Consider the following 17456-nt stretch of genomic DNA (forward strand, 5'->3'; position numbering starts at 1 on the left):
TTCTTGGGCAAACATTTTGTGCTTCTCTTTAAGCAATGCAATGACAGAATGACGTTATTCCACAGAAAAAAGTCGAGCGTCTCCTAAATTCGTGAAAAACGGTCACTCACAGGGAATTATGTTTGTGCGATCCTAAACGCAGCCCATAACTTCAAGTAGTCTACAGATAAGCGTCAGTCAATCCATGTTTCAGACTTGAAAAACGAAATGAAAAATAAAAAATAAAACTAACGAAATCATAATGTCATAATGATAACATAACTAAAGCTTTACTAGTTGGCCTTAATTAAGGGGTAAAATATCTACCTAGGCCTACATTGTCAAAAGCTACCATGTATATATGTGCCTCTTTCAACATTTTGATTCTGTACTAAAGCATTATAATTTTTAAAAGTCAACTTTTTAGTTATTTATTTGTTTGTGAACTGATACACACACACACACACACCTACACATGACTTGATGTTTACCCCTGCAAAACAGATTAGTGTTTAGGAGCATATGACTAAAGTGGCATGAATATTTAATTATACTGATGAAAATGGGGTAAATGATATTATATCTCACCTTGTTCTCTAATTAGTGTGTAGACGCACAGTTATTTTCAATTATTTGCATTGGAAGGCTGCATTCTCAGTTTGAAACTGGCTTGCTGTAGTTTAAGCCATGCCAGGTGACGCCATTTCTTCCTTTTCAAGAAGAAAATGACTGCTGACAGAAAAGAGCTGATGGAAAATGATGTTTACTGTAAAGAATTTAATGTTTATTTTACAGGTACAGCAAGGTCACTCTGCCTATTCATTTAGAATTGCTGTAAGTCAGTGCCATGGTACAAGCTTCTTGGGACTGCTGAGGGTGTTCTAGCATTTCACAAAAATATTCCTTTTCAAACAAAATCATTTTAGGGTAATTCAACACCTTCAGATGAGCGCAACATGCAATATGTCCTTTATCTAGAAGCTTGATGGACTCAAGAGTATATAATTTATGGCTTTTTGAAAGCAAAAAAAAATGAAACACCCAACAACAAAAAACAAAAACAAAAAAAATACAAAAGTGCATTCAACACAAAAAATTAAATTCCAGTCTGTGATAATGCATCCTGCGTGTGTAGAGGGGCTTATCCTGAGCCGTCACCAACAGCAGAGCCTGTCCGCCCCAGCTTGGAGCTGTCGCAGCTCAAACCCCGCAGGACCATACACAGCCCTCACATGTGTCCGAGGAACCAGCTCTCACCACCTACAAGGAGACGGTTCCCCTTTTAAATAAATACGGCAGGGTCTGCTCCATCTGAAGTATCCTGCGCAGAAGGAGTGGGGAGATTGGGGAACAACGCGCCACTTCAGTCTCACAGCAACATGCGCTGTGAGGCTCTTTAATTGTACTTTTTTTTCCCAGCGAGCACGTTGGATAGCCACAGCTCGAGTTTCCATAGCGTGTAGTGTGTGGTTGGTGCACAGCCACTGGATGGGCGAGCCATTATCGGGGCCCGTAATCGTAGTTGGACGGGGCGTTGGTGGCTGAGTACATGTTGGCGGCTGTGGGGTTCATGTGGTGGTGGTAGCCATGGCCGCGAATGCCGGGTATGGGATAGGGTGAGGGCCTGGCCTTGGCCCCCAGGTAGTGTTCATAAGTGGTGGGGTATTTGTAGGGGTGGTGGTGCAGGGTGTCGGGGGGCTGGTGGCCCTCGATGCGTAGTTCATGGGGCGGGCTGCGGGGCCCGGATGTGAGGGACACGGCATGGAGCCCGCCGGGCACCGGCAAAGCAGGGCTCAGGACGCGTGACATCAGCTGGTGTGCTGGGTCGCCGTGGATGGGAGTGCCGGTGGGGTCGCGGTCATACTCCCGTCTGCTGTCTTCTGGCCAGAAAGGAGGACATATTTAGAGAGAAAATGGTTTAGTCACACAGCTAATTGGTAGATCATGTTAAGTACAATATTTCATCATTGATAACTGGTCATGTGTTATTATGATACCAATGCCCAGGCAGCACAAGTAAAGACATGTGTTGAGAGTCACACTGTTAAGAAGTATTAGTGTGGGGAAAAGTGCAAATCCCCTAATGTCCACATTTTAAAAAAACTTTTGCATTTATTAATTTGGCTAAATCATGGCTAATTCATTTACAATTATTGCTTTCACCCAAAGGAAAATACAATAGGTAACAATTTAGTTTTTTGTAAAGACCTTTTTCTGTGCCATTTTGCTGTGGAGGAGACGACATTGGATTTCTTGTCCTGGCAAAGGCACTCATGATTGGCAGAGAACCAGGCCTGTGGTTTCTGGGCCTAAACCAAACAGAGCATATTGTGATGCATTTTTATCCTGTCATCAGTCAGATTAATAGTCTTTCCATTCCTACAACAGTTACAGCAGGCCTACCTATTCTTAATAACATTAGTTTAGTGTTTTTAAATATGTTTATAATAAATGTATTATTTCACAAATTGCAACAAAACAACAATGATAGTAATAATAATAAACAATCAAGTTACAATTGTAATAATATAATCATTTCAGAGTATGCACTCACCAGTCCTCTGGATCACAGTCTCTGAAACCCTTTGCAAAAGGATTGCTGGCTATTTTTAGCTGAGTAATCTGAAACAATACAAAATAAAGTTAATTCATAATTATGTTCTCCAGTCTAATGCAACCATCACATAACGTCAGCTAAAGAATAAAATAGCAATCATTCCTACAAACTTAAAACCACGACCAACTCCGAAACCAGCTCGAGCAATCCATTACTCCGACTAAATTATGTCACGTGACATCGGTTCTCCAAATAAATACTATATCATTTAAAAAGTTTTGCCTTCCTTTTGCAAAGGGAACACATATTTGAATAACAATCCAACATGAGATTGAACCCTGGCAATCTCAAGTACATTTCCCGCAATGTTTCTGTTTTTCTATCTCTGTTGCCCCAGGCAGACACAGATTGAGGTTTTACACTGGATCCTACTAAGGCTATGGTCATATGAAAGATTACGTCTACAAGACTTAATTCAGTTCATCAAACTTCGACTAGTCATGAAAGTGGTCTTAAAAAAACAGCTGTCCGTTTCAATTCAATGTGCAGAACATCCCCGAATTAAATTATGATACTTTATGGTGGTCATTCAGCGGAGTGATTGGGAAAACAAATGCAAAACCCCTCGACGAGGAACTGAGACCGTGAGGTCAAACTGATAGAAGACAGAGCAGGAAAAGACTGGGAAGGGGGGGGGGGAAGACAGCTGTGCCGAGGCATCACTGACATGACACATATTTAAATGAAACCCCAATTTCGTCAATATCACGCACACTAGTCCAAAACTGTTTTTGGGAATTTGCTTCTTTCAACCGATTTTTTTTAATGTCATTTGATTCATGCAATTAGTTATAACATTGATAATACCAATTGACAGAGCACCCTCGTCTTATACAGATTTGTTTGAGAACAAAGTATTTGGCTGGAAGCGTTCATCTCTTTTTGACGGAAATTTGCTCCAGAGCAAATAGGGCTGCTCACCAAAGTCTGTCCCTCGCCAACTATTAACATGTTTTTTTCATTCCTCGTACATTCCAAAGACTCTATTATTAAACTCCAGTATCCCACACCAATAATGCAAGCAAAGTAACAGCTATCTAGACAACAAAATAAACACGTACCCCAACAGTAGGGAAAAGGCGTTCATTAAAGGCAGATACATTAACCCCTGTTGTCTTTTATATCTAATAACCGAGTTGTCCAGACGTATACTGTAAAAATGTAATCGTGACTTACCCTGTGGTTTTGGTATGCTGTAACGGCGGTGAATCGTGTCTCCTCAAAAACAAAGGTCTTATAATTCTCTTCAGCATACTTCTCACTGTCTTTTCGAGGATCGACATAAACTACGTGGAATCGAGGCTGGTATCTGTGCATGGAGTTTAGAATAATCTGCCAAAATGAAAAAGAAGAAACAGTTTATAATAAAGCTCCATAATAAGAGCATGCATAATATAGCAGCGGGAGGCCTGCTTGTCTTTTGTACGTTAGACTTGTGAGGCATATTGACATTGACTTCAAGATCACATTATTCTCCCTGCCTTTCGCCAGACAGGCGTTCATATTAAGAGCATAACTGAAATCTTTATTCGTTGGGCTATGCTATAAAAGATAAAAATGATTATGCATTCATAACAGCTTTTAATATTAAGACAATTCATGATGTAAAAGCTATGCAATTCAGTTCAACTGTTCTAAAAATAGCAACTATTTGTTGTATTGTAATGGTTGATATTTTTTATGTTTCATATTGTATATGTTCCACAAAAATACGAAATGTTGTCGTTGTTTTTGACTTGCGCCTTCAACTTTGAACATGAGCCTTTAACTTTAAACATGCGCCTTTATCAGGAAGCATTGAAGATGCAGTTTTTGTCGTGCGTCGTTATAAAGTTGCCTAGTCAATTCTGTAACGGATCAAGCCTAATTCCGCAATTATACTTACATGGCCATTGTCATCCAGTAAATTGTTGGTAAGCTTTAATTTATCGAAGGAGACTATTTGTTTCATCCACTGTGCACCCTTTGCAGGGGAATCGGGATGGTAATGAACTCTGCCAGGTGTTGCGGGGTCAGCTTTACCAGCGACCAGCCATGATGAGCTGTGGAAAGCATATCTTTGGACAAAAAAAGAGACGAAAGAGAAACATGTTATGTGCCGTCACAGCTTAAAACATAAGCATTCAAAGTTTTGATTCGATTTAAGTGTTAATAAAGTCCATGAATGGCCTGTTGTCCAGTATTGTATGTATTGGACACCGTTCTTCCACAATGTACCTGTATCTTTTATCGTCGACCGGCAGAAAATCCATTAAAAGCATGTAGTCAGCCATGGGGTCCATTCCGAATATTTTGACTTGGAAAGTTGGAAACATTCGCCTGTGGAATAGAAGGGATTCGTTTGAAATGGTTCAACTTTTTCAAAGAAAAAACCCACCATATTCAGGACATATGCCTACAATAGAGTTACACTAAGTCGGCAGGATTCTTGAAAAATGGTGTGTGTCCACCCTAAAATCATCACTGTGGCCACAAATCCACACAATCTGATGGCATATAGCCTAGAGTAGGCCTGAGTACAGGCCTAGTCTTGGTGTCCGTAGAACCAGTCAGTGCATCAGGTGCTAAATGTTCATATTGTTTTACTTTAGGCTCGTATGTTGGCCGATGATGTATTTGTGTATTTTGACTGTTATTGTCGCACTTTTATACATCTGCATCATTTTCTGTTGTTTACCCTCTGGACACATTGCCGCGCATGTGAACAGATAGGCACGCGCGCGCACAAATACACACGTAGCCTGTGAAGCATCTCAATAATATGGTGTCTTTGCCCTTAATTTAAGCCGCTTCAGACGTCTGCGTAATGTATTACTGTTAGCAGAGAGAAACGGTTCAACACGTTCGACTAGTGAAAGTGATACTAAGACTGCCGCTCAATTAACGTCAGTGTCTCTTCAGGAGCTGTGGCTAGGTGAGGCTGAAGTAGCGTCTAAAGTGCTTTCCCTACACCATGTATGGCGAGCCTCTTCCATGTGTCAAATGATCTCCACCGGGCTCTCCATGGAAAGGAACACGCAAAAAAATGTTCTGAATGCCTCAGTGTAGCTTTTATCTGGCAGTTCATACACGAAGTTTGGTCAAAACAGTTACTCTGGGAATATTTTGATCAATTCTAAGAAGGAATGCTGGTATATTTTTACAATCCGTTCCCAGAAATAATGTATAAGAAACTCTGTTTCGCCCTCAAAAGTGGATCTCGGTAAAATAACTCTTCATTCAAGTTTACAGTTTGGGGATTGTAATGACGAGTGTGGACAGGCTTATGTAGTCGAAGTGACTACATATAGCCTCCGACAAAAAAAAAACATTATCGAATAAAATTATAGATGAATTACACATAATTCATAGCATGCTTACGAAGGGTTTGCTAACATTTTGCCAGATAAATGTAATCCAAATTCAAGAGGTATACTGGAAAGTTGCAGGCCTCCCAGTAGCATGCACTCAAACTTTCAGTGTATAGGGTGCTCAACATAATCAGGCTATTTATAAATAAAAGAGTAAAGCCTGGAGCATCAACTTCTGTAAACACCAAATCATTATTTAGAACTTTTAGGTTACTAATGCACCATGCCTGATGAAAATATTATATGATGAAAAAAGTTTGCTTATCATTATCAAACCAGCAGGAGTGGTGACTGCACGAGTGCAGGCTACAACGGAGACAGGCATTTTGAAAAGCTGTGATCCTCCAAATGCAGATATTTATTATGTTTTTAAATCATACAGTTCGACGTGACTATATCAAGATTCCACAACTAGAATATTTTTCATTTGGAGGACCCATTGAGAATAAGAGGGACGCACTGTGTTGCTATCCTACGGCGGGCACTAAGGCCGCAGTTCGAGGAATTAAGAAAACCTGTTATTAAACGTATGAGAAAAGGCTCTTGCAAAAATATATATCATTCAAACGTGTGCCTTCAGAAAGACAATAAAAATGTTAGATTGGAAAATCTGACGCGTAATGACACATACAGTGTGCAATCCATATAAATGGATCAAAGACAGGAATTACAAGTCATCCCGTGCAAAACAAACTAATGTAGCTACTATTTTAAGTAACTGTTAGTTCCCCACAATTTTGAGCTAAACGCACTGTAAAAAAATCGGGACTGCCTACATTATGAGTTATTGAGGTATATTGTGACTATTATTGTATTGTATACATTGTAGGCTTTGTAGGCACGTAATGCATAAGATCAAGTAGGCTAGTCATTAAATATTGAAATAATTAATCATTGTTTTAAGAACAGCCACTGCTTGGGTCAATGCCCTGTTCAATGCATTCTGAAATAAATATTGCTGCACAATTTGAATATACTGCAGAACTGAGTTTAGATGGAGCGATACTAAAGCATGTTGTTTAAATAGTTGTTGATACGGACTGACACACATTCACGTTTGGCGAATTTATATATTGACCCTCCAAAATACACCCATCTACCTACATACTGCAGCTAGAGCATACTTTTTTTTGTTGTTGTTGTTGTCCTGGCATCTTCGCAATAACAATCATTTAGGCTACTTAGGCTTAGTTCCTACTCATCCGTCCCGTTGATAAGACTTACCCTTATGTATTGGTTTTGATTAGTATTCTGAATTCCACAAGTGTTGCCTTCCATACATCTCTGAGAACAGCCTATTTAACGGCCAACAACGAATATTTTAGTGTGGACTGATTGAGGCTAACCGTGTATAAAATCGACAGAAACTAGTGGAATACAGAACAATAGGAAGATGAATTATCACTAAACTGTTTTTACATCCTTTTATGTGTAGGCTACAGTCTCGCAGTTGGGTGCAGACATTCATTCTCTGAGCTTAATACTCTTGTAAGCACTCGTGTCTGCAACGTGGTCCGTTTTCTTGTAACATACATACAATAAAATCTAAATGCTGTAAAAGCTCTTACCTGCCAGCCTTGGTTACAATCATCTCAGTCCCAAGCTGGTTGAATTCATCCCAAAGAGCTTTCATCTCCAGCTGAACGTTAATGTTGGCCACTTTAGGATTCTTTTTCACCAACGACTTGTTCGGCGGTGAGTTAGAAGACGACGAGGAACAGTTCGAGGTCCCAGTGTCGCCCTGTTGGGCCTGGGTCGGGTTCGACCCCGTGTAGTTGTAGCTATGTTGGGCCGCCGGGCAAGGCTCAAAGTGGGTGTCATGCTGACTGTACGGGTCCCCAGGGGAAGGCGAGAGATGATAGCTCCCTGGTGTATTGAGACTGTTCAGGCTGCTGGTCGTGAAGGCTGCAACATCGCAAAAATGGGACAGCTGCGTCAGCCACGGACTGGATATTGCTGAAATCATTCCAAAAACTGGATTTACAATGTGCACTTGAGTCTTGTATGCAAAACAACACTAAACAGTTGACACGTTATCAAGATAAAAATAAAGTTTCATAGAGTCCTCTCAAAGTGAAAGGGTTCTTTGAAACGCTTTCCGTACGAGGCATCAAAAGTCTTTCTCTTTAGTCCATTCAGTTCATCCAGTGTGATAGTGCTACTATATCAAATCTTCTCTCTGGGCATATGTTATCGTGGTTCCTGCGCAAGAATACTTGACCAAACTGCCCCAAAATGAAAAATGTCGAAAGTGAATCGTTACTGTTATCCTCCTTTTAGCGTTTTAAATGACGTCTCGTACGCGCTTTCGACTTTAAATCACAAAATAAAGACTCGAATATCTGACTATAGAGTCTGTTGTTTTCGAGAGATTGCGTTGAGATGTATTCCAAGCGGCCTCCGCTCTGTACTACTACTGCTCTGTGCTAAGCTGCAATCCAGACGTTCTTCTTATCTCTGTCATAGGGCCTCCCCTTCACGATAAAACCGGTTCTTATTTCTATTTAGATAAGGAACTGCAGGTAATGTGCCTTTCCTCGCCTTGGGACGAGACTGATTGACAGAGAAGTGCGCCCCTTTTAATGGGCTTTCCGGCACCCATTTACTTTTGGATAAGGGTATCGCCCACATCGCCCTCTAACAATAGAATGGGTGGCACAACGGAGTGTAAACTTTTAGCACGGTAAACAAACACCTACTCTGCATGAACTAACAAACACATGTTTTTGCGCTCTCAACTGTTGTGATCCAAGAATACGTTTGCGTTTTCTGCTGTTGTTACAGGGAGAAACGACTCACAGGCTAGACAATGTTGAGTAGCTTACTTCCATGTTATCGACATTTTTTCCATCTGTCTAATACAGACTGGTATCCCACATGCTCTCGTCCATACTACTCTCACGAAGATCGGTGCAGTCAGGGTTCGCCTATTTGGATATCTCGTGGAGGATTTTGAAGATCGATTTACAGCCTTCTTACGATTTTCAACGTTTTTCTGCTTTGTAGTCTACGCAAGCTTTAGGATTTATTCTCTGAAATCCATAGACTTTCTACTGTGCCCATATTTAACAAATAACCTGTCGAAAGTTAGTTTCTAGTCAATACATATGTATTATTATGTACATTACGCAGCAATTTATTAAAATACGAATACCGCCCCTTTTACTGTACGCAGTGTGAGTAGTTCCATGTCTTTAATGTATATGCTTGATCTTATTAGTTACTTACGACTTGATACGTAACGTTTTAAACGCTCAGAACGGTTGTTTCCAGGATTATGATGCGTACACATGGCTGTTATGTTCTGCTAAATCATTGACAAGAGTGTGTCCATACCTTCCATCTCCCTTGTGACAGTACTGTAATGCATTTTAAAGGATCTGTGGCAGGTTTCTTGGTCGTGCTTGTCCAGGCCAGTGCTAGGTTTGTCAAAAGTGCCGTTTCCTGCTTGCTCTGTAGCTGAAATCAGAGAGGCAATACTGAAAGCATTTGCCTTTGGAGAAAGGGGACTGCTGTCGTCCATAGGCGAGAAATCAAGTCCAGAAAATGCCGTCTCGCCTTGCTCCCCTTCCCGCTCAGTCACAGAAAACAAGCCTTCAGACAGACATCAGGAATACGGTTCTCAGGAGTTGTGCACTTCAACCTAAACTGACGTTGCCGAGTGGGACCTTTTTGGCGATGTGGTGAACTCAGATGTTTTGAAAACAAACTATTCCCACGGAATTTAGCAAGACATTGTCTGGTTTAGAGTTGCTTTTATGCTCCAATTAAATCGATGCGTCCGAACACGTCTTCGTGTATTAAAACATAGCTCACTCACAGAAAGCGTTTTCTGTCTTTAAACGCAAACTTCCCCCATTCAGTGGCTGGGTGATGTCATTAGAGCTCGCTAGTCTGCCTTGAGGAACAGCTACTGCGGGGAGAATGTCAAAAGTGAGAGCTCCACGCCTCCCATGCAGAGCTCGAAAAAAGTGTTCAAGCTTTCCAAGGGATGTTTTATTTGAATAGGACCTTGTCAATCACTGTACCAAATTCAAATTCAAGGAAGAAAAAAAACACGAGCGTCACTGCGGATGTCCGGCTTTACAGTCCTGTATTTTACAGTAAATTATATGTTGTGCTGTTTGGTTGTGCAAGGAGGGCATAGACAAGCATAAGATACTCCTGCTCGTTCAGCTTACTAACTGAACACATATCTTTGAGATCACGTTTTAAAATCACTGCATGTTCACCTGCCAACTGCTCTAGGCAAATTTTCTATCTGAGGAGGAAGAGTGAATATATCCTAAAAAAAAAAGCATCGAGTTTGTATGTAAATTAAAGAACTAAATGTGGACGAAATTATGCCGTCTCACATGGCTAATTCTGAAGATCTAAACATCTAAGAACTAAAGAGCTAAAATGCATCTGAAGAACTAAACATGTAAGTGGTTTCAACATGCCACTAAACCATATGGTGTCATCAAATATGCCATGCGTCTCAAATATGGGGGAAAATACTCTCTGCTTCTTTTAATGCACGATAACTAAGATGCTGTGTTGTTTTGGGACCATTATGCATACACTTTGTAAACAAAGGAAAGGTATTTGATCTTCTAATTCATGCCAGTAGTTTTAAAGTAAGTGACAGAACTGGTATTACCTACCATTACCCTATCACGTCGTTTGATTGAGTTTTGATATCAACCATCTCAATTAAATGTGATAATTTGATGAATGCTGATATGTAAGTCTGCACCCAAAACTCATGTCTAACGCCTAATGTAGTAGAATGAATAGAAAGCTGTGTGTGGGTAAGATGAGTCCTAACTTGGACAGATCTCACCCTCACAAGTAGCCTATTATTCCTATCTTCTCATCAAGGGTCATTATTGATGAATTGCAACAACAGATATTTGTGTGGGGCTGCTGCAAAAGCAACCGGATTTAATCCAATTTACACTTGGGCTATTGAGTAACCAACGCAAGCAGTGGGGTTCTAAGGGGATAACTGAGGGGATAACTTAGTTAGCGGCAGCTCTATTTTCTTTTCAGCCTAACCCTGTTTGTTTTGGATGTTTGTTTTGGTACTATCGGGCGTTGATAAACTACTGTATGGATACGATGCATGTTCAAGTAAATAAATAAATCTACTCTAATTTTGTAAGATATATGGCAAAAGCTAAATCATATTTGAGACTCAAACTGTTCTTTTTATATTTTATTTCGTAAGACACACAGTAAGGACTGATTAGATTTAGAATTTATAATTAAGTGGGCCTCTCAAAAGTCAATTGATGTGTGGATGAAGAATAAAGAATGCAGAACATGCACAATGCAAAAGATATTGCGAAAGCTCTAAATCAAGACCTGCCCATGTATTTCCTACGTTAATCAGATGTCGCTGTAGATACCAGCCCACTTAATCACTGCCAAGTCGGAAGCGTCCTTTGTAAATACTTTGGTGATAACAGACAGAATTCAGAGGACTGATAGAGAGGCAACGGATTGTTAAAGAATGCGCTCTCGAACTTCTGCTGCGCAACATAGAGGTATTTTTATAGGAGCCTATACGCAGTGATTTTTTTCAACGCTCAGTGATGTCTTTACATATTTTCCAGTGGAATTAAAATTCATGTAGCCCTCAGAAATAGTCTGGAATTATTTACAACATGTTGTGAAAGTATTGTGAATCGTACCAAGATGAATAATTGGCATCAGACAAAACAATAGACGGATGATAACTTAATGTCTGTTCAAGATCCGTTTAACCCTCGTTAGTTTATGACTTTTCTTTTTTATAAATTAAGGACATGGCCTGATTGTTGCCAAATGACAATATAGTCTATTTATATGACCGTCCCTCTGTTTTTTTAAATCAATCTAGTCACTTTGCTGTTTATTTTTCTCCTTAATTTGAAATAGCCTACAATTGTACCCAGCATTATTAACCACAATGAAGCAAAAAAATATGATGACTTAAAAATAACGGTAATGTATCTCATAGGCTTAATTTCAATGATCCGACTTTCTCAAAGCGCGGATTCGGCAGCACTCGCAACACCAGTCACATTTCCTGTTTTGACTCCTGCTGGCGCCTGGTTCCATGCGCCAGGTGTGCTGCCTCCCCGCATACCGTATTACATCTAAAAGGAAGCCCACTCACGAACTCAACGGGGTAAATAATCTTTCCATTACCATCACGTGAAGGAATGTGCAATCATTTTGCTTACTTTGTACTGTTCGCAGTCATTAATAAAAACAGACACAGACTAGTGGAAGTCTGACCATTAAAAGTGGACTTGAAGGTGGGCCAGCTATAATGACTTAACAAACGGAATACACCATTTCTTATAGGCCTAATTGGCCAGTTAACTATTGTTACAGCGACTATTGATGCGTGTAGCCAATCCATGTGTCATGTACTGTCTGTTCCATTTAAGATCACCCTGAATACTCTTTCACTGAATGACACTGAGTAACAGTATTTTGTCGTTATAGGCTACATTCATAAATTCAAACCTCTATACATCTGCATATGATTATATAACACGTTGTTAATAAGAATTTATCTTAATAATGGAGACCGAGTTCAGTTGTAACAAGGGGGCAGTTGTAACATGCTTCATTTCTCAGCTCGTGTCTAACGTAATGCGACGAAACTCACAGACAATTTCGTGTGATGGCATCAGCATGCTAGGTTAAAAATGTCAGCTTGTGTATCGTTTTTGGGGGCACATTTTAAGTTTACAAACTTTTAACTTTCAAGATTTTGACTGCACAATTGACACGTTTTGACAGCAACACAAGTAACAGGTGGTTGTGATCAGTGATTTCTGATCTAATAATTATTAGACGCATACAACGTGAAATATTCCAATTAACTTATCAAATATTTGGAGAGGTCGGCTGGGGATAATTGTTACACGCATTATAGCCTACAATTGATTGCAACAGCAAGCGTTGCTAGCAAGTGAAATACTTGTGAAAATGTGACACCCTTGGTTTGTAAACGACTATGTCATTGGCATTTTGAAAACAAACGATGTAAAGACTACAACTTACAGAAAAATTCTTATTCGCCACTATTTTGGTTTGAATGGCATGGCTTTACGCCATAACAATTGTCCCCGGGCATTGTTACAACTGTCCCCAAAGGCACTCACTGCATTTAGATGAAAAGTAGAGAAAAAGTAAGGCACGTGTGCTTGAATTAGTAAGTGTATGTGTAGTGTAGGTGTATAATGCATATATGTTCAAATGGAAGCATTCACTTCTGCCGATTTTTGCAACAAGGCAAAACGAAACGTGTTACAGCAGTACCCGGTCTCCCCTAATTGAGAAAAAGTAATGCTAATAACATGAGCTTATTATTATTCTCAGCATCAAGTTACTTACTACAGTTCATTTTTCTTTAGAGTCATGACCAATTACAAAATTCTAATTCGTCGGAAAATACACTGGTGGCCTAGTGAATCAGAAATGATTAGCTTATTTATTCGCAGATCCCTTCGCTTAGTTTGTAGTTCTTTACGAGTAGGCTAACTTTATTCTTGATAAAGGGCCCAGCTGATTTTACAAGGGCACAGCCACAAATATTGCAGACTCGGTTGAGATCTCGGCTTGCCTATATACTTTTGCACCTGTTGTTTTGCAAACTTATTTTTACAACCTTTTTGTGTATAACACAGTTCAGATTTGACAATTCCCATTAACCCAATTGATATCACTGTGAGTAAAATACAAGTCCTGTTGAGGGGTAAAGTTACATTTTAAGGGAGAGATGCGCAACCGCACGAAGCACCTTCACGTGGGCAAATGTGCTTCTTGATTTCTCAGTAGGTTACTCTATCCTGTCTATTTGTTGCATCATAACAGCCCGCATGCAGTTATCCAGATAAGGCGAGATAAGCACCTTTATATGGCTTTACCAGTCACAAATAGGGTTTATATACGTGAGGACTTTTCTAATGAGACATCAACAAATGAAAGACTTTTCATTCATGGCATAGTACCATCAGTCGAAAACTATCCGAAACTATCCTTAGCGAATCACTACAAGTTAAATTATAAAAGTTCTCACACATTTCTTTTCATGAGGTTAAACGGTTGTTTGTGCATTAATGACTCTCCTATGAAAATGTTTATCTCATGTAAACTCAATTCCCTATCAATAAGTTCAACATGTAACATTATCGATACAGCAAAATTGCATTTCCTTACCCTCATCATTAAATAATCTGACCTAGTTGGCCTTTTCGCATTTCCCCTCAGCTCGTGATTATAGTTGGCTACATAAATGTGAGAAATGTTTTTCAGACGGTGCCTTACTTGAATGAATAGATTAGCTTATGCTGTCTTAAATAGTGCTTTGATTCCTTGCCCCGTCAGTGTGCGTTTCACATGGCTGCCTCAACAAAATCCATATCACCACGCCAGCATTTTTCAGTTTCCCTGTGCCCAGTGAGCACGATTTCGCACTCATGCATATTTAAAATGTATGTAAAGAAATATAAAGCTTTATTAAAAACAATTGTATTCGTGTCTTCATACACCCTATGACTGATTCAAACAATTAACCTACGATTTCAATGTTGCTGCCACCGATTGTGATCGTGGTTTTCATGGTCAGGATGACTGAGCATAGGAGGCACAAACGAGTAGGCATTGGACGGTCATGAAACTATGTGATCTATCTCTATATTGAATACTTTTCGAATGGGGTTCATGGACATAAAACCAGCAGTCTATGCTGTCTTTACATGTGTTGTATGGTCCTGCGATGTGTCCCCATGGTTCTGCTGAAATAACATGATAGACTGCAATAAGAAGAGCACGGTTCATGGATACATGGTTCATTAGGCGGACCTGTAACGCATGTTCTCCACCCTCTGTTCTTGTGAGCTAAAACCTCAGCGTGATCTTGATTAAGCGCCAGGGATGACACCACACACATCACTGAAATCTTACAGTATAATGACCACATCAATGCGACAACACAATATCTAGGATGCTGGATTTATTGGGATAAAATAGGTCTGACTAAAGAGAAGCAAATCGTGTTTTTCATTCTGATGCAGTAAATCTCAAGTATTTTCCATGCAGGTACCTCTTCATTTTTTTCTGAACTAAGCCCAAGAGAAAAGAAATGGTCAGATGTTAATTAGAACCCAAGATCAATTAACAGATAATAAATCAAACTGTGTCAAAGGAGCATACAACAATAATTTGAACATTCATATGGCGTGACTGAAACTGTTGGGACCCGAATGGCGCGCTGCACGTATAAAACTCTATCCTATCTAAATATTTGTTCAAATCCCCGAATAAGACGGAGAGGAAGTTAACAGTTGACCGCTGACAGTTGGGTTGCCACATAGCAGCCTGAAGTGTCCTTCTACACCGGAGAGAGTCGAACGAATAGACCTTACGTGAATTAAAGATCATAAAATAAGCAGAATATAACGGACCGAATGCAAAATACCAGAAAACCAGCTTATTTATATCTTAAACATTTAAAAGTTAAAAGTTGCGGATCTTCTTGGAATAAAACGTTGGGATGTAGTCCTTGTTGCTGATGCACAATTCAGTTAAATATAACATGCGTTACAGAGATGCAGTTTTTGAAAGTTTTAATTGCAGCTTCTAAATAATTACTGCTCACGTTTTGTTTTTGTTCCGTTTATGTGGTCTCATAAAGGCAATGAGTCATCTAAAATATTCGTATTAGCCAATGGAATGTACCGGCATACAAAAGTTATTTAAATTTAAAAATGGAAAATTGTATGATGTTTTATAGTATATGAATATATTCTTTTTTTTTAAACATGTAATATCATAAAATGAGATCTCAATATATTTTGGTGAGTCTAAGCGGTGTTACAGGACGATAGCCTTTTTAACTTTTCATGTCTTAATGTGTCACAGAAATGTCTAATATTAGCGTATTATACTGTTGCAGAAAGCAAAGCAGTCGATCGTGTTATAAATATATGGCCTATATATTAAGAGACATAATCGGTAGTTTGTATTATGGACCTTTGGCATGGAAATTTAAATATAAAATGTAAATTCACAAATAGTTAAGTACGCGTTTTCATGTAACAAACTCCTAATTAACTCCTAATAATGAATTTCATCTTGTAATTTAATTTGGTCATATAGCATCGTCGTTTATTAAATCGACTTATTGACCAAAATACAGCCTTGTTTTTCTTTTGTTTTCGTGGGAGATTATGCAGCCTAACATATGACCTTGCATTATATGTTTTCTGATACTTTATTTGGTTCGATAGAAACTATGGTTTTCGCACGACTCTCTTTTCCCATCTTTGGAAGGTTATTCTGAACTCCATGGCATGTCCTGAGTTTGGAAATATAAATCTGTTTGTAAATGTCACAATAAGTGAAGACATAAAAGGAACACAGAGTGGGACCTTTACAGTATCCACACTTCCTTTTTGGCCCGAAAATGCACCTTTCCTGTTTAACGGCACAATTTGTATTTTTGGTCATCTTTTGACTGGGGACAGGGACATAAAAACACAATGACCAAGCACACAATGGGTCTCTTGATGTGAGAAAGTGTAATTCAGGGTACAAGGTTAGGTCTTTCCCGACATTAAATCCATAATCCTTGTCACGCAATGTTGGTCAAAAGTTTGAGACTCAGTGGTGGTTGTGAATTCCTGATGTTTGTTGCGTTGATGGACATTTTGATATTAGTTATTACTACTGATCTATGATCCTTAAATATGCAGTTGTAATCTGATTCCAGGAGTGAAAGGTGTTTAAGCCATTTTCGATTGGGCACAACGATATACAGAAGGCAACTATTTACAACATCAACCTATTAAAAACATCATGAAATCGCCTTAAAACCGATTAACGAAATATTTAATCACTAAGCATCAGGGTTTCCTGCTGAATCACCACCAAAACATGTGTAACGTGGTTATCTAACACGTATTTTAGTGATAGTCTGTGTCAGACAAAAAGGAAGCGGGTGTGGATCACTAAGAAATCACTTGATGTCATTTTTTCAACTTAAACCTTCTAATAATTCTAATGTACCTTCTAAAGCCCTTCTAACTCTTGCAACTTGGACCTCGTTTTCAGGAATTAAATACATCTTAGAAAGAGAATATGAAAAATATTTTCCCTCAAAAAAGTAAATGGCAAAGACCTGTTTTCCACGCAAGACAGTGACAAACTCGAGATGAGTCATTGTCAAGCTGCATCCGTTATGTATTAGCCCGCATTAAGCATCGTGTTTGCGCCCTTTTTATGGTATTCTTTAGCAAGTTTTTCAACACTCAGTTTGCACATGACCTAATTGTATTACGAGGCTGTGTATTAGTTTTATAATATGCTTACTTTCGTGTTCCCTTTGAGTAACTTATGAATTATGTTCAGTCTGCTAAGCAGATATAACTCTCCTTATATTTCCGATTTCTTGAACTTTGCGGCAAGAAGACCTTCAGTTTTACACACGTATGTGGAATGGCCACCAACATCAGGCTTTAACATGG

The 17456-nt window shown here is 39.3% G+C and overlaps 1 protein-coding gene across 1 annotated transcript; it reads right to left on the minus strand.

The window, feature by feature from the left end:
* Positions 1–483: 483 nt before the first annotated feature.
* On the minus strand, positions 484–10521 carry tbx1 (T-box transcription factor 1). Its single transcript, XM_031570406.2, has 7 exons — positions 7515–10521; positions 4814–4915; positions 4482–4653; positions 3773–3928; positions 2534–2601; positions 2188–2288; positions 484–1856 (listed from the first exon to the last, which is right to left on the minus strand). Exons 1-7 carry the CDS (start codon positions 7910–7912, stop codon positions 1480–1482), a joined length of 1374 nt encoding a protein of 457 aa, XP_031426266.1. The 5' UTR covers positions 7913–10521; the 3' UTR covers positions 484–1479.
* Positions 10522–17456: the final 6935 nt, after the last annotated feature.

This window comes from Clupea harengus, chromosome 7 (assembly GCF_900700415.2).
Source record: "Clupea harengus chromosome 7, Ch_v2.0.2, whole genome shotgun sequence".
NCBI lineage: Eukaryota > Metazoa > Chordata > Actinopteri > Clupeiformes > Clupeidae > Clupea > Clupea harengus.